The 23,114-nt window shown below is 39.4% G+C and overlaps 1 protein-coding gene across 7 annotated transcripts in view; it reads right to left on the bottom strand.

The window, feature by feature from the left end:
* The window catches only part of rbms3 (RNA binding motif, single stranded interacting protein), a 128,873-nt gene that overhangs the window by 29,929 nt on the left and 75,830 nt on the right, over window positions 1-23,114 (bottom strand). For all 7 annotated transcript variants that reach the window (XM_057339185.1, XM_057339183.1, XM_057339184.1 and 4 more), the window contains 2 exons: window positions 10,586-10,743; window positions 9,315-9,394 (listed from right to left, as the gene is read on the bottom strand). In XM_057339185.1, coding sequence (XP_057195168.1) covers window positions 9,315-9,394; window positions 10,586-10,743 — 238 coding nt within the window. The remainder of the gene's footprint in view (window positions 1-9,314; window positions 9,395-10,585; window positions 10,744-23,114) is intronic.

The following is a 23,114-nucleotide window of genomic DNA, read 5'->3' on the forward strand; positions in this document are numbered from 1 at the left end:
AGAGAGAGAGAGAGACAGAGAGAGAGAGAGAGAGAGAGAGAGAGAGAGAGAGAGAGAGAGAGAGAGAGAGAGAGAGAGAGAGAGAGAGAGAGAGAGAGAGTATACAAAGAATACAAACGTTGCATAATCAGCTTAGCCTCCCCACTTCCTGCTTTTTAATGGGTCTGTCTGACTTTGGTTTGGTGAACGCTGCTTTGCACAGCACGTCCTGAGAGCAGGTCAGCGGAGAGAGAGAGAATTGTCTCAATCCTCTAATAAAACATTGGCGAATGCAAGGTCAGGAGACAGTTTTCTGCGTACTCGTTTAAAGGTTGAAGTTCATGTTTCATTTAGAGAAAGCGTACTCGCTGCTAAAAAAAAAAGATAAAGATAAGCTGTCGGATTGAGAAGTTAAATCACAAGCAGTGGCACAAAAACCTGCATCTTGTTAACGTATCGTAAGCCATGCAGTTTATGCAGATGTTATCTGCGATGACAGTGCTGCAGAAAGTCTGCAAAAACTCTCCTGGCTTGTTGTAGGCCACTTATGAACGCTGATGTTTTTCGGCTGATACTATAAAGGCTGAGCTGTGATACAATACATTTATACAATGACAAAAAAAGGAAAAATGAAAACAATGCATGGCAAGATTTCAACTTGGTTTCAAATGAACTACATGCTTTCTTAACGGTTTTTGCACATCATGATTTATGAAATCAAGTTTTTGTTTACTCTCCAAAACTTTGCGTTTGCCTTTCTGGCACAAGCAATTGTAAGATACGATTGCAAAGTGACCCCAGAAAGGTGAACACAAACACAAAAAGGATTCATAGTAGCTTTTATTCAAAAACCATGTTACACTTTGTTAAGTTTTTCTTTCTTCACGGTTTATATTCGTTTGTTTCTTGAAAGTTGTAAACAAGAGTTATTTTTGGAGACATTTGTGTAGACTTTCAATCATGGAAGCAGAAATTCATGAAATGATAATCAAATGATGAGATGAGCATTATAACTGGGCATAAATCCAGAATACACTTTGGTTATAGCCCAACCAGTCCACAGCATACGATCCACTGTTTAAAAAAATCAAATCAGATGCTCGAATCGCAATGATGGAGCCATGCTGTACAGATCTAGTAAACAATCTCAAAGTGTGTCTTTTGTGTGTCTATTAACCTGGGTTGGGGATTTGTGGGGTGCAAATTGCAATTGGCGCAATTTTAAAGTTACCTGATTTGCATGATTCCTTAAGTAACACTAAATCAATGCCATCGGTGGGCGCAATTCATTCTTACTGAATTCCCAGCTGCGTTTTCAGACTGTTGGTTAAAAACGCCGGAAAATGTTTCCCGCGCCTGGAAGTAATTGAGCAGCATTTGCTTGCGTTCCTGCGTGTGTGCACGAAATCAAATCTGTCTAATTTGGATATGCATGACTCATGCGGCGGCCCTAATGAACGCTTGATAAAAAAGACAAAAGATAGGATACGTGCAATATTCCTTCTTAATAGGCTCTCCACTGAAATCAGTCGCCCAGCGTGGGGCTGACTGCCGTCCTCTCTTGGGTCAGATACAGACAGGGCTATTAGAGGATGCTCCAGATCAGATACTTTTCACTGAAACATCATTTCTCTCCCTCATTAGAATTATATCTTGTAGAAATGTGATTATCTGTGCCCGGCTTTGTTTGTGTCAGAACGGCGCTAAATCAATCAAGGCGCCGTCGAGGACGAACAAAGAGTGAATAAATCAAAATATAATACGGTTTAGAAAATTTGGTTTGGTGAATTCTCAAGATAGCGCTGGTGTGAAAATGACAAAGCGTGGTGTCCTGTTTTACCCAGTTGCTGCACTCTGAAAACCCAACGGGCTCCTCACTTTATTTCCCTGCTGACATGAACTTTAGATTTATGATTTGTTAACAACTAGTCGTCCTATTTGATGCTCACACTGGCTTCTATTGATCAACTGATCAAAATGTTTTATTAATGTTGCACACATCATTTAATCAGGAAAGCAACACTTTACAATAAGGCTGTATTTCTTAACATTAGTTGATGCATTATGTAGCTACAGTAACATGACCAATGAGCAATTTCATTTTTGGCATTTACTAATCTTTGCTAATGTTAGTTAACACCAGTACAACAGTTTGTTAGTTCAGTGTGCATTAACTAATGTGGATTTATAATGTAAAAGTATTGTTCATTGTTAGTTCATAGCGAATGCATTAACAAATACAACCTTAAAGGTCTTTGCACATACAGTCAGAAATTTTCGAATGCGTTTTTTCGTATTTGGAGCTCGTTTGTACGGTGTCTCTGAATTGTCAAAACGCCTCTCAAAACGCTTGCTATGGATGCGAAAAATGCAGAAAACCGAACCCAGTCCGAATTGTTTTATGACAGACGAAAATATCGGAGGCATTGTGTAAATGTGATTGAAGGTCGTATTTATTTTTTAACATGCGGAAATTTCAGACACAAATTTCAGACTCAATGTGCAATGGCCTTAAGTGTTACCTAATTTTGTTTTAAAGAAATGTTCTGGACTAAATACATGTTGATCTTAACATCATGGCATGCTGGTGGTTAACACAGAAAATAATTAAATATTTTACTTGCATTTTTATTTTTGTTTTTAATCATTTATGTTATGTTGTCCAAAAATATATTTTGTAGGTAATATAATGTAATATCTAACATACAGTACTTTACAGTCCCACAGTCGAACAGCAAAGCATACAATTTAAACATGTTAATCTCTTCATTTCCATGTTTACGACAAACACCCTCGATGGTGACACTTGATAAGAATCAAGTGCAAAAATCTGTAAAAAAAATCCAATGAGTGGGACATGATGTTTCATATGTCTTTTTAACACCTCAGGTACAATTTTCACACCTCAACCACTAACACATATTCAAGCAGTTTTCCAAAACACCTGATCCTTTCCCAACACCTGCACTTTTAAGATCTGGTTACCAGCTGCACACATGTAAGGAGAGAGAGAGAGAGTAATTTTGCACATGTATCTTATGCCAATAAATATGATTCTTTGTGTGAGTGGTGGGTTTAAAGGTTAAAATCCAGTCATTTGATGTATAAACGTAAATATATCTAATTTACTACTCAACCGTCCAGTCCAGTCCACTAAAAAAATGATTTGAAGATTTAAATGCATGGGCCGGTTGCAATTTCTGCGTTTGGGGTTACATGCACAGTGTTTGCATCTTTACAATTGTTGTAAAAACCATCCGTCTGACTCCTTACAAGAGAGCACTGGAGTTTTACTAAAGCAATAAGCCCCAAGAAGCAGTGGGTTACAGTGCATTTTATAACAGCTAAGGGCGTTGTGACCAGCTAAAACCCCGTAGCTGTTATAAAATGCACTGTAACCCACTGCTTCGCGGGGCTTATTGCTTTTATAAAACGGTTATTCCATATGCTTAGCAAGGTTTCATAAAATAAAGTCAATAAAATGATATTTAGGCTATGTGGTGCGGTCAGCCGTTATATATTGAGGTATTTTATAACGGCTTAGAACTCCGCTCAGCCAATCAGAATCAAGGACCAGAACTGACCGTTTTATAAACCACATGAACCACTGTCACTCCTTCTCAAAACTACAGCTGAGTGGAAACACCTTTCATTCCTGTGTGCTGAGGCCGCTGGTCGGGTCCCTGCTGAAAAAACGGCTTCATGCTTATTCAAAGATTTTGGGAAAACAAAGCAAAGACTGAAAAAGCTTAGCTAAGAACAAGCTCTTTGCCAATTTTTGGAAGATGAGATGGAAAAGATGTGAGTGGAACTACTGCAATGCTAGGATGCTGTGTTGCCAGGGTGTTGCTAAGCGTGGTTGCTAGGGTGATGTGGGGGTTGCATTGCTAAAACCTTGATGTTGTTTTGTCTACCTTTCTCTTGGCGCTATAGTGGGTGTTTGCTTGTCAAAATATTCTATAATGTTGTCTATAATATTCTGGTCACTGGATATGACTCAGGCCCTTCCTTCGATGTAAATCTACGGTGTTTTTCCTGCCGGTTTTATCATCTGCCACGCAAAAATCATAAGTCAGATTGCTTGGCGAAGAAGCAGCATCCCGTCAACAACAAAGCGCACAACTGGAGGCATCAGTCATGTCCGCTGCACAAACAGCGCAGGATGAGTTATGCACTAAGGTTTAATATAGGGTTAGGGGTTTATTCAAATCTACTAAATAAATATAGAGAGCGAACGCACAGATAACAGGGAGGAAATGTGCACAGAGAATGTGAGAGGAAGATATGCCCCAGCGCCCATTGTGTTCACCAGAAAACAAACAGCTTCATTAGCACCTCCTTTATAGAATACCTCTCTCTCACTCTTTTCCACACATAGCGTGTGAGCGCCTCGTCTGAAGCACAGACTATCCAAACAGAAGACGTCAGACAGAAGCCAGCTCAGCGCTCATTAATACATCACAACAGCTCCAAAACCTTCCATGCCTCACCAAACCTGTACCTGAGATCCCCGGCATGACCTCACCGCTGGAACAAAACCTCTGCTTACACTGAACCCAGATCAGTCCAATAAAAACAGTCACACCAGATCATCAGATTACTCTCGGATTTATCTTGGAGTGGGCATGATATTCTACATTTCATTTCAATGGCACACTGTGGTATTAAAGCAGGGCGTTTACAGAAACGAAAGTCTCGGTGATGGTTTAACCATTTAATGGCTTAAAGAGAAAAAAATGGTAAAAAGGCCTTTGTATCGTCCTTACATTACTTCAATAACTGCACTTCAGCTCTACACTTAAGTTACAGTTTTGGGAAGTTGTAATTCATTAGAGTACTGGAATGAAATACTTGTATTTTTAATACAATGCAATGACAAAGATATCATTTAAACACCATATTACTTACTTTTCTTCCCTTTACCACTGTAACTGTAGGTCAAGGGTTAAGAAAGCCATTAAATGAAACCAAGTGCTTCCCTCAAAGGACACAGATGCACGCACACACATCCTATTCGAGTGTGCAAGCAAACAAATCCTCAAAGTGTATCGCTCGGTGGCAGCTTGATTTTCAGTCTCACAGGCATTAGAGAGCCGGGTGGAACCAAATTTGATGGGTCACCCCAATATACACACGCATGCACGAATACACACATCAGCGTGGCCCTTCACACAGCGACAGGCCTGTAATTTAGTCTCCCCTCCATCAGAACAGACAGTGGGGTGGAAGCACTCGTTCTCACACACACTGTCAGAAGGCTCGTAAGCCGTTCGGTACAGGCTTACATCTTTCTTCACTCGCCGTTAACACGCCCAAACTGCAATTTAACAAGTCACTTTACTAATCAGCCTGTAGGGAAACATACAGAACAGAATGTAATACTGTATCGCCTCTTTCTCTCGTAACGTTTCAATTTCAAACTACATTTTGGCAATGGCTGTTTGACAAGTGTTAAAGGAAAACTCCATTCTGTCATGAAGTACTGTAATGGGTACGCCAAAGTTCAATTCCGCGTGCAAATGATACGCCAATGTTTGCGTGCACCTCGGCGGAGAGCAGCCATTTTGAAACGTACATGAAGAGGAAACACTGAAATAATTAAAATAATACTGTTAGGTTTAGGGTTTGGGTTAGGGGACAGGTTAAAAAGACAAATTGTTGTTTAATATGCACGCACGCTAAAATTGGCGTATTAGAATTACATTTGAAAGAATGTTGGCAACGAACATTTCTGGGACATCATTGACTACCATAGTAAGAACATTTTCAATGGTAGTCAAAGGTCTTCTGGAACTGTTTGCTTTCCTAAATACATCAGAATATCTCATTTTGAACAAAAGAAAGATTCGATCATTTTCTTACTATGGTAGTCAATGATGTCTCAGAAATGTCCTTTGCCAACATTCTCCCAAATATCTTTCTTTGTGTTCAACAGAACAAAGAACTTTATACAGTACATGTTTGGAACAACTGGAGGGTGAGTAAATGAAGACAGAAATTTTTTTGGGGGGTGGATTATCCCTTTAATTCAAGCCACAGAAGAGTTTAAAATCCCCCCAAAATAAAGTTATACATCTATGTTTTTAATCCAATCACTTTAGCCATAAATACCATGTGACTAATATCTCCAACGGCAGAATAATAATGCAGGCAACTACCCTGAGCTGTGAAATCTAAGACAGCAGACACAGAAAAATCCTCCAAGAATTGTGCACTGGTAAACATCTACAATAATGAAATATTTGTTACTTGTAAAATAATATATGTTGCCAGAAAGCCATGCCGGTCGATACAAAAACATGCTTTTTAGAACTAGGTGTAGTTAAATCGTTTACCATCACATCATAACAATTTTGTCAAGAAAAGGAGAAAGAAACACAAGCATGACTACATGCAGTATACCCAGCTCAAGGTATTTGTAATTTGTCCGTTTTGGATAGAGTATGTAAGTACGGGAGACGGGTTGAAAGCTTTTCTCTCTCATGTCTTAAAATTCAAGTAAAAGAGAAAGTGTGGCTTTATTTCAACAATTTTCTCTCTCGGTTTCACCTTCAATCATCCAAAATTACCCCAAATGGACTCCATGTGTGCGTGTATGTGCCGTTAAGACATCATATCAACGGCGTGATTCCTGTGCCAGCGCCACAAATATATTTCTGAGAGCCCTTTGATTATAAACAGGGTGACATTGGGGGTCAGGAATTGGTTGTTTAGCATAACCCCTTCAGCCCTTATTAGTACATGATGAAATGAAGCCCTTATGATGGTGAAATGCATGATTATCCATTCAAAAGTAGCAATACTGCAATATAGCTCGCAAGCTTTTGACCAGCGCCCAATTTTTATTGGAGAGCTCTGTAAACCATTTAACAGCCACCATTTTGCAGACTTCCGTTCGCTAGCCAAGCGACTGTCATTAAAATGGAAAGATGAAGAAAAAAAATCAACAGAATCAAGGTGACAATCGATTTTGCCCGAAACACATCCACGAAGATCAGACGGAGCCCACAAGCTTCAGATGAAGATCAGCAGAACATAAAGAGAACCGGACGTCCCGTGACAGTGAGCGTATGCGTGATAGAGAGGTCACGGCACTACACGGTCCTCATCATTATCCAGTCCAGCATCAGCATGTTGCCTAAGAGCCGGTGTAATTACGAGAGCCGGACGGGCAGGTCTGATGGGCCCACCGTGGCCTGTTAGAAAAGCCTGAGTAAGCTGGATCAGGACAACACGCGTGCGAAAGCACACCTACAGCTGACGGAAGAGAGAGAGACCGGAACTGACAAAACACAGAGGAAAAGTGAGGAGAGAGACAGAGTAGCATGTGTTTACTGTATGTGTTAGCAAGTGATTTATGCTCTTAAAGGGACAGTTCACTTCTTTCATCACGTGTTCAGTCACATGTCACCACCCTTACAAAAAACAAGTCATTCAAGATCATTACATGAAGTATATTAAAGTAAAGCTCAAGTATATTTTCAAACAACTTTTAAGTATGCTTTAAGTGTAACGTTAGCGTACACTACTACTTAAGTTTAGAAAAGCACACTTTGAAGTGTACTCTCAGCAGTGTAGCTTTTATACAGCAAGTGAGTTTTCTTTTAGTGAACCCAACATCATACGTATAGTTTATTTATATTTCCATGATATTGTTACTAAGGAAACTTGAACATGTACGTTTACAAGACAGTATGTCTTCCCAATCCAAGAACTGAAGTGTTAAAGTGACGTGAGTGAGTATGCGAGATCTCTGTGGTAAAAGGATACAGCTGATCTCTTTCAGGCTTGATGTTTTAATAATGAAACGCCTGTTTGAGAGTATCTGGTGATATGAACTACAACGAGATTCAACAGAGATGCTCATTGAACAAAACGGCTATTCCACAGCCACTGCATGAAGGAGAGGATCACATGATCCACGTGCTAGATAGTAAGAGAGAGAGAGAGAGAGAGAATCAATGAGCTGCTATTCTGAGCTTTAAACCTGGATATCAATACACGCATGGCTCCTTTTCAAGGCTGAATGCATTATGGGAAAGCTGGCATGCAGAGCCTTCAGTGTGCACAAAATCACCTCTCTCTCTCAAAACATCATTTTAAGCATCGATGCAGGTCTCTTTCACACAAGATCTGCTCTCCCTTTATGATGACCTTATATACACTTGACCAGACGTGGTACACACACACACAGGTTATGAATAGAGGAAGTTGAGGGTGAAGAAGTTGGCCCATAGTTTGTTAGCACTGAAGGAAAGAGAGAGAGAGAGAGAGAGAGAGAGAGAGGTGGAGATGAAGTCATCCATCATCGCTCTGTCTTGAGGTCTGACACGGAGCCGCACGCTACACCCCACAAATCACACAGCAACTGCCAGAGTCTCCAATCTCTCTCTTCCCTTCTTCCTCTCTCTCTCTTCTGTCACTCGCTTTAACGCCCCCCAAGCCCCCCGCCTGCCTCTTTCAAACACAAAACAGACAGATACACACACAAACACGTACTGCGTTTCTTTCTAGCATACACCCAAACCTCTCCAGCTACGTTTCTCTTTCCTTCTCTGTCTCTGAGGCGAACAAGCTCTACAACAGCAGGGGAATAAATAACAAACGTATTACTGAATAAAAGATCCCACGCTTTGCAGAAGCACGCCATTAAACAAGGCTGTTTACGCGGTTTTCGCGCATCTGTGATATTAAGTGTTTGCAACTGTTAAAGGCAACATGAATCAAAATGGACCCTGTTTACTTTTGCGATAAACGTCGCTGGTATCAGTGCGCACAATTCATCACAGCACTTATTCTACACTGCGTCGTTTTAATAGTCTTTCATCAGAACCTAATAACTTTCTCCACCTTTGAAAGCAACTTTTCCGCTGACACAACCAAGGACATGTGGGCGGGGAAAATAACGTTTCACAATCCAATCAAAAGTTACTAGATAAAAGCCTCACCTACAGTACATTATAGTCCCACGCTGTCTTGTGTTTTACTCAGAAATGTGTCACACTTTGTATTTCTGTCTTGGCCTATAAATGTTTGTCAGTATTATTTGCAGTTTCCGATATATTTGAACTTAAATTAAAGCTTAATATAACTTTAAATCTGTTCGTGTCAAACAATTCTGATCGGATCATAAAGTCAGAAAGTAGAGGCATGTCTCTACTGGCTCGCACTAAAAGCACATTGAAACACAGCGGTTTAGTGTATAGAGGTTGACACCGTGTCCTGTTTAGGCGCAATGCGACAGGTTTCCAGCGACAAGTGATTTTTCTGTCGGAACAGAAAGTGAAATGTGAAGTGCCTGGTTAGGACACGATGTCAGCGCTGTTGATTCTTACCTGGTACTCCTGGTGGAGTTTTGAGGAATTTCCCATTAAAATGCTGAATCACCACATCACATTTCTCAGTGGACTCCATCCTGTGACAGAATGAGAAGGGAAAAGAGTATGTGAGGTAATCTGAATTCATGTTTTCAGTCAGGACTTAATTGAAAACGCACATACAACCTGGAGCTATATACGGTTCTCACTCCTCTTAAAGGGAAAGTCCACCAAAAATTTGAATTCTGTCGTCACTTATTTGCTCTTAATGTTCAACCTGTATATGGTCACTGTCCTTCTGACACCATGTATGTCCAAATGTGCAGTTTTTCAGGAAATGAAAAAACTTTTAAATGATGAAATACTGTGTTGTCAAAGTTGACAAGCACTTTTTAATGGCTATATTTTTGCAAAAATGTAGGGTGACTAATAATAATGATTTACGACTCGACTCTTTCTACTGTGGAACACAAAGAAGATATTTTGAGAAATGTTTTGTGTCCATACAATGGAAGTCAATGGGGGCCAAGGTTGTTTGATTACTATCATTCTTCAAAATATCTTCTGGAATGACATCAGGGTGAGTAAACGATGAAAGAATTTTCACCTTTGGGTGGACTATCCCCTTAATCCTTTTCTGTAAACACATTTAAAAGGGAGTGACTAAATTCACTTCTGAAAATAATCCAACATGGTGGCCCTGAAGTCAAAAAGTTAAGATCCGCTGAGATCCAAACTTTGCAGTGTGTATAAAGCCAATGCAAACAAGTGTACACTTTGTACTTCAAGCCAACGCTGTACGTGTTAATTTAGAGGATGAGGAATAGAGGGATAGAGAAAGTGAGAGAGAGAAAAATAAAGAGTGGCGAGGGTGTTATGTAGTGTCTGGGGCTGCTGGGAGTCTTGATTTAGTCGGCGCTCTCTGGAGTGGCTTCTCTCCTCTGTGCGGCCCCATTCAGCTCTGCTCACCCAATCATGGCTGAACGGCTAATTGCCTGGCTGGCACATTCATACACACACACACACACGCACGCACGCACGCACGCACGCGCGCACGCACGCACGCACGCACGCACACACACACACACACACACACGCACAGCCTCTGCTGGGATCTCTTACACAGCCAGTGACCCTGAAAACCAGCCAATCCACCCCACACGCGCCACACAAGGGGTGGGGGTCCGAAAACAGAAAGGCAGGAAAAAACACACACAAAGAAACAAAAAAAGAAAAAAGATGTTTTTATGTATCCTCTAGACAAGGACAGTATTGGTTGTCAAGGTTACCTGGCGAAGCCGACCCCTCGGCTGACCCCGTTGGCGTCTCGGAGTATCCGTGTGGAGATGACATGTCCGAAGGGCTTCAGCATGTTCTCCAGCTCTTGTTCATCCATCGAAACCGGGAGGTTAGAGATGTACAAGTTAGTGGGGTCCTGCTCCTGTTGCTGTGGACAGAACACACAGAGTCGGACGTTAGAAAAGTCTTCGGCTAAGTCTGGCTCGCTTTCAAGTTTCCTTAGACCAAGAACAAGACAACTAGTCGATTAGTAAAACACAACACAGACACTAAAAGAATCCAAATTTCATTTATGATGGAAGAAGCAGTTTATTACAAAACGCCCAGTAATGCCTTTCTCTCCACCTCAGCCCCGCACATGCACCTGTTCAAATTTACATGGACACATCTGTGAGATTACGAGCCTGCTTTATCGTGTTCATTTTTCACTGAGATCTCCCATACTGATTTCGTGATGGGGGGGATTAGAGACCCACGGGGAGGAGAGAAGAGAGAGAGAGCCGTTAGAAATGAAAGCTGTGTAAATGAAGAACATGAGACGCTGGAGGGCCCGAGCTGGAAACATCCCTTTCTTTCTCTCTCTCGCTCACGCACCGGTGGAATCCATTGTTGGGTTGATGGCCTCTTCTAGAGAAGCTCTGAGGTGGCTAATGGGGGTCTGAGGGGATGGAACGCAGACGCGCTGGATGGCGGCTGTTGAAGAGGTTTGTGTATGTGCACGAAGTCCAAAATGAGCAGCATTAGAGCCCTTGCACAGAGAACATCGCTTTGAAACTCAAGATGAAATGCGGTGCAGGAGGCCAAACCAAACTGTGGTACAATCGCAAAGCAAACGGACAGACCACAGATCTATAACAGGGGGTCTGCAACATTCTGGGGGGGCTGATGCAAAAGAAAAAATATACATACAAAATTATTAAAAATAAATACAATATTATGTGACATTTAAACAAAGGTAAAATTCTGCTATATGTTCCATTGGTTTGATTCTCTGGGAATGCACATACGGATAAAACATTAAAATGCATTTTGCAAATGCATCACTAGAAATAAATAGAAAACCTTCTCACAGACAAGAATCCAAAAAAGAAAGCCTTGGTGGACTAGCAGAGAATGCCGGCTACCTGCTGGCGAGTTAAGGTTATCTGACATGCGGTGTCTGTGACGTGCGAATTTCGGCCCTGCAGGAGAACATCACTCCTTCATTAAGTGAAAGTGATTAAAAGAGCAACTGTAGCAGTTTTATGACATCTTCTCACACACCAGATGTTCCAGCCGCTCTTGTTGCCTGGCTGAGGTCCAGACGGGTTATTGAACCCCCCACGCAGCCAGTGAGCTCTGTGTAAGGGTCTGAATGCAAACGGCCTTTTCAAAAATGACTGTCACAAAGGGAAGGGACTTGCACACAGGGGCGGACTGGGAGTAAAATGTGGCCCTGGACTTCTTCAGCAGGAGCGGCCTACAAAACCCAGCTACACAACACAACACAACAACGCACTGATGCACAAACCATTCTATAGCACTATAATTCATAAATGTCAATGTTTTTTAAGACCTTTCATGCCACCTTGCAAAGGCCAGTACAGTCTAAGAAATCAAAACGACATAAAAGCCTGCCTAAACATGTACATTTAATATAAAGTATTTATTGTAATATAATGTCATGTATTTAAACTGACTATGACATGGTGTGACTAGACTTTGTTAACTCTTCGCATTATACATGCTACCTCTAGGAGATATAATAAAGCGACACGGAGTTATCTTTCACGGTTACGCTGATGATACTCAACTTTAGATTTCCTCGAAGCCTCACGAAACACAGCAGTTCCATCGAATAATGGAATGCGTAGGCGATATAAACAACTGGATGAGTAACAACTTGTTATTACTGAACTCGGACAAAACAGAAGTGTTACTTATTGGACCGAAAACTGCCATACGTAACAACCAAGAATACTGCTTAACTATTGACGGATGTTCCATAAAACCCTCGTCGTCAGCTAAGAATCTTGGCGTTCTATTCGATAGTAATCTGTCATTTGAGAGCAACGTTGCCAACACCTGTAAAATTGCGTTTGTAACAATGAAAATTGTAAAAAGCGCTACATAAATAAAGTTGAGTTGAGTTAACAAATATTGTTTTACATCAGCCATAAAGTCCAAAATCAACATTTAGTCTTAAAAAGTTAGTGTTTAGGATTTATAAATCAAGAAGAGAGGAGAGGAGAGAAAACATTCACTCTTTGGGCTTAATAAGTAAGTAGTTTACTTAGCGTAATACCATGAGCTTAATAAGCTTTTTAAACCTATACATTGAATACAAATTTGACAGAAAAATTAAAAGTCATTTCATTACCTGTGATGACACATCTGCAGTCTATTGAATTCTTCCATGCAAATAAAATGGACTATATACACAGTCATATTTTATGCCTCATATGCTATAATCTTATCTGTTTCAGTGTGTTTTTAGACATGTTAACTAGAACACACGTCTTAAATTATGTGACCATTCATTTTTAATTTTTCAAAGTTTTCAACAGCAAACCTCACAAAAGTTAAGTAGTTTGCATCTCCGTATTTAACATTTTTATTGTAAAACCGTTGGCTGTTTTCCTTCTTACATCTCACTACGTGGTTTTTTTAACTTGTCATTTACAAGTTTTGAATGACAGGGTTGAATAAATGTTGACAGAATTTTGTATTTTCGGGTGAACTATGCCTTTAAGACGCTGACTCTCAGTGACATAGGGGTCACAACACAATTTCAAGCTGAACCGCAAGCTCCTTCCCGGCCTGTTCCCCCAAACAGTAAAACATCTATTTAATCGTATTTGTGGCGAAGCCTCAGAAATACAAAAGAATATGAGCTCAGTGAAAATATTTCATAAATGTGTCACTCTTGTCAAACGCGAGAGCTGGGAAAGAGTGGCAGGCCGAGGCATTATTCCTGTGATGTGGATGAGAAAATACATTTTGAATCTCAATATAAAACCGAGGGGCTGATTTTCTAAAGGACTGACGTTGTGAGATGTATGAATGATTTATGAATATGAAATGAAAACACCGGCCTTTCCTTCAGGCCTCCGAACGAGACTGAAACAGAGCCGAGTGTGATATAAACCTTCTAGAAGCGCTTCTAAAATGCTTTAGCATGAGGGACACAACAATGTTTTTGTCCCTCAGGTTCTGTTTGGAAACCTTAGATGAACATATGTCTGTGGATTTTCATCATAACCTGAGGACCAAACATCTCCAGCGCTTTCTGTTCTGAAGTAGACGCAAGGGAAAAAACAATGCTAAATGAACTGTCTAATTGTACACAGTTAAAGGGACAGTTCACCCAAAAATTTGACTTGCCCTCGGGTTGTTCCAAACCCGTTTAAAAAAGAGAAAGATATTTGGAAGAATGTTTGCAAACAAACAGTTCTTGGCCAACATTCACTGTTCCTTTCCTACATTCTTCAAAATATCTTCTTTTCTGTTAAACAGTGAAAATACATTTGCAAAGGAATTTTTCCTAGTCAATGGTGTATTTTAGTATAGAGTATTTTTTTTGTTTAAATTGTGGATACAGTATATAGTAGCTGATGGTTCATGCAGTGGCTTTGGTCTCAGAGATGATGAACAGAGATACTTCCAAACTGATCAAATTAATCTCCTCAGATTCTGCCTTTCAAGTCCAAAATAGGAACCTTTACTGGTTACGCATGATGAGCAAAAACTAATTAAATCCAGAGAGAGAAAGAGAGAGAGATAGTCTAATGTGTGCCTGCTCACGCAAGAACAATTAGGGGTAACACATCAAACGGCTTGTCAGGAACTGACTGTTTCTATACGCCATCAACACACATACACACACACAACATATCTCTGTTCATATATGTTTAGTATACAAAAACTCAATATACTATACTGTATATTTATAATATGAACGGCATCTTTTAAGATGCAGAAGCAACTGTTTGGTATACAAACAAATAAATAAAGTTAACTTGAAGAGAACAAAATAGATCGCTCAAACAGAAAATGACAGGATTAAATCAAATACTTAAAGGGACAGTTCACCCAAAAATAAGAATTCTGTCATAATTAATTGTTCCAAATCTGTCTACCATAGTAGGAAAAATGACAATGGTTGTCAAAAGTGCCCCAGAACTGTTAGCTTTCCTACATTCTTCAAAATATCTTCTTTTGTGTTCAACACAACAAAGATTTTAATAAAGCAGTTTTTCCTACTATGGGAGTCAATGGTGGCCAAGAACTGTTTGGTTATACGCATTCTTCCAAATATCTTTCTCTGTGTTCATCAGAACAAAGAAATGTATACAGATTTGGGACAATTGAGGGTCAGCAAATGAAGAGAGATTCTTCACTTTTGGGTGAATTGTTCCTTTAAGTGTGCCCTTATATTAAATAAAACATCAAATAAAGATCACGCAAAGATTAGTAGTAATATAAATGTCAAATTAATAAGAGTACGACCAATGATCTAAACTGACTTGTTTATCAAATGTGTTTTTCTGTACATTATGGACAAATACAAAAGAGATATCAATCCTCATCATAACTGAGACAGAAAAAAGTAAACAAGTTTATAGTCACCACAGGAACTAAAGAAAAGCAGATTTCCGTATTACACGGCGCAGCAAACAGCCAGAGTTCATCCTGTTCTCACTGCTGCACTTCTTTCCCAGAATTGAGCGATGGGAATTTCAGCAAAGCATCTGTGAATGTCATAGCAATACCTACACCTCTGCGTCTCGCTTTGAGACGTCAGAATGGTCGGAACTCGGTTTCATCCTCTCAAACAAAAAAGACGACGTGACATTTTAGCAGCTCCCGAAAGACAGGCCTTGTGACGGCTCTTTAAATAGATTTTGAAATACCTTATGAACACAATGTAAATATTAATAACATCTTAACCACTTGAAGCCCACGAGTCTTGTTACGGACAGACCGCGTCTACACGAGATGCAAATTCAAGGATGAAGTCCTTGCGTGCAAACGCAACATACAATGAGATGTTCTGCAGAAGCTTTCAGTTCACTCCTTGTGTTGCTTACAGGGCTGTGCTCGGAACGGCCCGTGATGCTGGAGCAATAGTTCAGCATTCCAGAGAGAGGACAGAGATTAAACTGGGTTGGGTAAGCTCGCACACATTCCTACCGCCTGCATTAAGCCAGAAGTAACAGGCCGGCCGGCGGAGCCGTGCTCAGCTGATTAGCCCGGAGGGACGGTGTGCTCTAGTTGGAGCTGTGCCAGTGAAGGCCAACAGGAGGGTTTGGGAAAGAATAGAAGGCTGGAAGGTCCATTAGGATCTTCAAATGATGGTTGTTTGAAGACAAATGATATAATCGATATCCTCTTTTGATTAACATTGCGAGACCATATAAAGATTCACCAGAGGGCTCCGGCACTAAACTAGTCTGGTGATAAATTTACAGTGTGATTTTCTCTCTTATTGTGAAAATGTTAACATATCATATTACAGTATAACACGTGAAAAATATCATGATAAAAAAAATAAAATAAGAATATAAATAAGAATAACAACATAAATATATAGAATAACATTTATAGAAAGATATATTAAAATACGGAATAAATATGAAGACTTAAGATGCAAAAAGAACGTTTTTCTTCTAAAACAATTATTTTTATCAGGCTCCGATGTTCATTTTAAAAATGATTTCAATTAAATGATAAAGAGGATGTATTCATTGCCATTAAAGTGAAATCACTGAATCTAAACATAGGAGCCTGTTAAGAATATACAAATGTAATAAAAATGAACTAAAAATGATATAATAAAATAAAAATATGTAATATAAATTGAATTATTACAGTTCTTCCAATTCCCAATTTATTTGATCAGTGTAATGCAACTGTGCAACTTCTTAATCTTACTTATTTTTAACTTTTGGATGTTCCTACGCAACATAACCAGCACCGTGTCAAATGACCGTCTGCTCTCCCATAACATTACATAGCAGTATATTACGTCACGTGTCTTTACGGGATGTGTGTGAACGCACGCAGAGATTCCAAAAAATCATGAACAAAATCTAACGATCCTGGGACAAACTCCTGGACACATTTTCTGTGTATTTTCCAGGATCTCTGAGTGAAAAGGGCAAGGGCTGGTAAAGATGAAACCTTACTAATGCCACAGATTGCTAGTAAATTGATGCCTGGAGTCTTAATTGGAGTTGCCATCAACAGCTGTTGCAATTTGAAGTTAATCACCGCATCAGGGCTGACGCTCCTCGCTTTAAGAGGAAGGAGAATAAATGGGCAGCAGAATAATTGCAATAGCAAGTGGATTATTATGAGGTTTTACAGAGAAAAAGAGTCGATGGAGTGGATTCTGAGAGGGCAAATCTTTCAAAATGCCCCTACTGATCAATGTTAATCTTGTCCATTAAATAAAAACGCTTGTTAGAATACTTTTTCTTGGCCACTATTGATATATCATAGGAAAAATGACAATGGTTGTCAAAAGTGCCCCAGAACAGTTTGCTTTCCTACATTCTTCAAAATATCTTTTGTGTTCAACAGAACAAAGAAATTATGGAGATTTTTTCCTACTACAGTAGTCAATGGTGGCCAAGAACTGTTTGGTTACAAGCATTCTTCCAAATATCTTTCTCTGTGTTCATCAGAACAAAGAAATGTAAACAGATTTGGAACAACTTGAGGGTCAGCAAATGAAGAGAGATTCTTCACTTTTAGGTGAACTGTTCCTTTAAGTTATTAATAAAACTTATCTCTACAAAGGATTTTGTAAAGTTACACTGTGATACTCTTATTGGTTACAAATAAACAAATTTGAGTTCAATTTACGTAATAAATTGAGTTCAATCTCATCATTTGATTTCAAATTACGTTACAATAAGTACATAAAGTAACCTGCAATTCAGAGGTTGGAGCTTTAAAATTGTCAATATTAACAAAAAAACCTTCATTTAATTAAGCAAAATTAATTCAAACGATGAAAAAAGATAACACTGCAAGATATAACAAAAAGCACTGGTAATGTTTTTAGCTGAAGAAATAGAAAGAATTGATTTAAAACTGAAAAGCAGGTTCATTAGCTCAGAAAAATGCATTCTATACAGTATTTATGACATTAATCCAAAATACATATCACGCACAGAAGGTGTGTAAGCATCGTTTCTTTGCACTAGTTTTATCATCTCACTTTCTATGGCTGTCCTTAGATCACTTCATAGGGGGGATGTAAAATTTTGCACACTGAATTATGTTTTTAACTAAAACCCTACGACCTACATTTGCATAGACAATAAAGTGAATTGATGGGTGAACTTGAACTAAGTGCTAGTCAAATTCACGCCGTGTGTGTGTGTGTGTGTGTGTGTGTGCGTGTGGTTAAGGTCTTGTTCCTGAAACTACAAAGGTGCTGAGACACTCAATGGCTGCATTGCAGACGCAGCTGAATCCCAGAATAAAAACGCAGCAGCAGCGGGATGATGATGATCCAGCCCACTGCATGTTCCTGCTGGCTTTTCCCTTTCTGTTCCCTTTTTCTCAAAGGTCCCTCTACAGCTAAATGACCACCATAAAGATTAGCAGCCCGTGACCTGAAAACATGTGTACGACTCAATGTCTGTACAATCACCCTCAACCATTTATATAGTAAGTCACAGTCTCCCTCTCTTTCACACTGCAGCGCTCCCAAGCATGTGGCACTCCTCCCCGTGGCACACATCCATCACTCTCATTTTTCAACAATGTTTACCGGGAGCCAAATGAATTTATGATGCATTACCTTGTTAAAGAGGCCCGACCAGAGAGGCTGCATTTGCTGTTTGTGTGACCGGCTGTGGGTTTGTGCTCGTCTCCGCAATCTGAGTGAATTTGTGCATGGAATTAAGCAAAACGTAGTTCGAAACGATTGTGTTTTGTGTGCATTTGTGTGTTTAACCTGTTTCACAAAAATATTAGTTAACAATACAAAGTGCAACGTGTGTGCGTTTGTAGTAATACATTTAGCCCAGAGTAATCCATCAAAGAGGGCCAATCCAGAGCAGCGCTGTCAGTCATGGGGTGAAGCAGTGAATTATGGGTAGCAACAAACATAGGCTGCCAGCAAAGCACGAATCAATCTCAAAGACCTCAATCTCGAGTAAACAAAACAAAACGAGCAAAACAAAGAAACGAGAAGAGAGAACAGTCAGAGACGTGAGATATGACGACATGATATTCGGTGGATTTCAAGCTGGAAGGATGTAATTGTTTACAGTCTGACCGGAAGTTATTGTTTACATGCACAACAATATTCTGATAGCTTTTAGCTCATGCTAAGGGAAAAAATGCAAGCTTTCCTGGAGCTCAACTGATGGAGCATTGCCAAGGATGGATGTGGTTCCCAAGGAACATGCTGAAAAATGTCAATCTTAAATGCACTGTAACTCCCAGGACAGTGACAAATATTTATGGAATGCAAACAAACATGTCCAAATTGAGTAAGCCACAGTAAAATGTTGCGTGAAAAATCAAAGCAACGTGTACTGATCGCAACTGTATATGGCTCAATATAACATTATATACGTATATTTTTCTGAATGTAACATGGGTTTTTGAGGCAAAGTTCACAAAAAAATGAAAATTCCTTCATTCTTACAGACCCTCGTGTCATTCTGCAAAAGTAGATATTTTGAAGAATGTTGGTAACTAAACAGCATTGGCCCCCATTGACTTCCATTGTATGGGCACAAAACCACTAAGACATTTCTCAAAATATCTTTTTTGTGTTCCACAGAAGAAAGAGTGACTTGAGTGACTTGAAAGTGATTAAATAATGGTAGAATTTTTTGTTGTGAAAACATTCTCTAAGCTTTTCGAGGTATCTTCATGGATGTAAATGGACTTATGTGGTTATTTTATCAACTATCAGAAAGAACATGTTCTATGTTATGCACACACATCTATGTTTGACCCTATACTGAACCACAACCATGGACAAGGCTTGGCATTACAAATATGTCTTAAATGTTGCAGATAAACACAAAGGAGAGCGAGAGAGAGAGAGAGAGAGAAGCAGAAATCATTTTGACAGCTCTGGGTGAGGGACTGCATCAGAAAGCGGCTTCTGCAGCAGCATCTTGGCGAACAGATGTGGGAAGATTTAAAATACGAGACCCTGGGAGGCAGTTTGTTTGATGTATTACTAGGACACTGGCAAAAAAGCCATGCTTGTTCAGGAAATCTAAATGAAAGGATTTCCTAAAGCGAATCATTGCTTTTTCTTACAGAACGGATTATATTTAGAATTTTGCTATTGAGGTTTTTCTATTTTCCCAGGTTCTTATGGTCAAAGTGTGCAGAGGCACTGTGGGTAAACCAGAGAGAAGTGTGTGATGTTGTGGGGGGTCAGGCTTTGCCTACATAATGGGGACCTAATGTACCCAAAGGGCTAGTAAAACCTGAAATCACCTCTATTGTGGGGACCAACCAACAGCCCGCACACAAAAAACAACTTTAAATTCATGAGAAATATGGCTCTGATGATCATATAAAACCGCAGAAAGGATGCTAGGAGGGCTAAGGTTAGGATCAGGGTTACGGTACTGAAAATATCATTAGCTCAGGATAATAATAACAGAAGTCAATGGAGACCCCCCATATTAATAGAAAGTAAATGTGTAAAGGTACGCTTATAATAACCAGCAAAAAACGGTTCCCAAGCTTCTGGCATATTCTCAAACCATTGCTGGAATAGTTTAGACTTATGTTGCGTGTACATAAGGAATATTAAAAGCAAATTAAGTCAACTTGGGGGTACAGACCTACAATAGGTGGAGATGGCCTATTTGATCTCACACTAATGAAAACCAGGCTATGAAGTATAAATGTGCAGTTTATTTAATAGAACATATTTATGTATTTGTAGTCACACTAAATGCTCTGAAGACATGTTTTCATTGTTTAGCCATTAAAACGATCAGCACAAAATATTAAACAAACTGTATTTTATCTCGCAGATTGGTGTGGTGTCTACTCAGTCAGGTCTGTCATGTTCCACACATTTAGTACACCCCAAAAAATTGTACACGGCCCTTTATCAGATTTACAATTGAAGCGACTATTATGGTGCAGAGTTCCACTCTGATCTCATACCGTCTCATGTGGCTATGAAGTTACTATTCATCACACCACAACCTCATACAATATTGTTCCCCATTACAGCATCTCTTTAAAACTGTAACTGTGTCTTTAAAGTTTCTGTTATGGCTGTTCTGAGATCATGTGGCCAGTGAATCTGTCACCACCGGTCTGACTCACAACTTCTAGTATTAAAACTCACACATTCAGAACCCTAAACACCCCGCTCCCCTCGCTACGGGACAGGGATCGGGTTTAATGGAAGTCAGCTGGGACTGGATGTAATTGGGTAGGAATGCAGACTGGGTCGCTAAGCGACAACACTTTTCCACACCACATGAGCCGGTGGGAGGAGCGGTAGAGACGGCCTGGCCCAGAACTGGCGAGGAGGGCGTTATGCTCTCGGCGGACACTCTTATCCTCCCTGTGACCAAAACAACATGCATCTGGCTGAACTTCCTGTTCCAAGCGTGCTTCACGAATAACGTAAAGGCTTGCTGAATAGCTGTGGACATGTCCAAAGAGAGGACAGGAGCCTTCGGTAAGCAATTCGGATATCAGAATCAACACGAACAGCAATTATTAGAAGAGTTTAAGTGATGGCAGGACCAGGGCTGGTGAATTATTTGACTTTGCTTACTGAGCTAACATCGTTACATATTTACCGAGGAAAATGTTTTTTAAAGTATGATAAGAAAAAGTAATGCTGTAAGATATTAATAATGCACTCAAAATATTCTAAAATCAAATATTCTAAATGCTTAAAAACATCTACATTTTATTTCTAAAGAATAATAAAAAAAAATAAAAAATACAATTCATTTATTCAAAATATCCAATCATAGTCACGTTACCTACAACATAAACGTAACAGTACTGTATACAAATAAAAAAAAACTTCTAAAAAGAGGCTATTACTTATTATTTGGTATTATTTATAAAAAACTATTCAAATAAAATACTTATTTTTATGTTTTAAGAATAAAGTGCTTTTTCCATTGACTTAAATTATGCGAACGTACAGTGAGCTGTACCTTCTTGATTTTGACCCACAATTGATTAAAGCTTAAAAACAGATTCAAGTTATTAATATTACTTGATGGAATATTGACTAAACGTAGATGACTTTATCAAAAGACCACAGATATAACTAAAGCAAAAAAAAACTGTATAAAATGAACCATTACGCCAAGATTTCCCGAAACTGAAACACATGCAATATACAAACTCAAACACAGATCTACAGCATTAGGTTTGCTCGCAACAAGAACTTATAAGTCATCGCTGCTCTCAGTTCAGTCATACATGTCATATTTAAACATTACAAAAAGTTTTACTCGACTCAGAGTCATTTCTGTGATCGACAGGATAACAGAGCGCCAAATCCCTTGAGCTCGACACTTTAGAGGCTTAGTAAATGAGCGGCTGATTTTGATCTGTAATACAGCAGAAAGCAAAGGCTCGCCGCCTCTCACAGCTGAGCTAACAAGGAGGCGCTCTTGAGGGATGTCTGCCGCGCAAACAAGAGCCTGTCTGAAGATATGTGTTCGTGTCAGTTTTAACACGAGCTAAAGACAGACTTACAGCTACAGTATGTGTGTGCTGAGCCATTGTTCTGCATATTTGAAACTGACTCGACCGAGCGGTTGATAACGCCTATACTGTACAGTACGCTGTGTCATTCTGCAGAAGTTTATGCTAGCTGACGTGCACCTAAAGTTTCCCATAAATGGGCATAAATTCTTTTGCATTAGCTTTTGTATCAAATGCTGCCAGATTTGTCTTGCCAGCTATTTCAGAAAACTCGCTCTGAAGGCTTCTGAAAAGTCTATATATTCCGGGGTATTTACTCTCGAGCAAAGGGGGACATGGATCATTTAACGCTGGAAAAACACGAAACTGTCTATATAGTAATATGCAAAAGAGATTTTTTTGGTTTGTTGCTCTTCGGGATAGTTTACCCAAGAATGAATATTCTGTCATCATTTACTCACCATCTTTTCATTTTAATCCTGAATGACTTTCTTCTGCAGAACACAAAAGAAGATATTTTGAAGAATCTCGGTAACCGAACATGACTTGCATTGGTTTTGTGTCTATGCAATAGATGTGAATGGGTACCACCGTTGTTCTGTTACCAACATTCTTCAAAATATCTTCTTTTGTGTTCTTCAGATACAGGTTTGAAATGACAAGAGGGTAAATGATGACGTTGAACCCTTTAAACAGATTTAGCTCTTTATGAGATCAGGAAAAGTACTGGAGGTCTTTAACTTGTCATTTCTTAGGAGGTATTTAAATATATGCAAATAAGACATTCGGTTGATGTAAGAGTGCAGAGCTTTGAAAGATGTGTCGATAACATAATATGATCAAAAACATTTAATG

This window comes from Triplophysa rosa, linkage group LG8, assembly GCF_024868665.1.
Source record: "Triplophysa rosa linkage group LG8, Trosa_1v2, whole genome shotgun sequence".
NCBI classification, from domain to species: Eukaryota; Metazoa; Chordata; class Actinopteri; order Cypriniformes; family Nemacheilidae; genus Triplophysa; species Triplophysa rosa.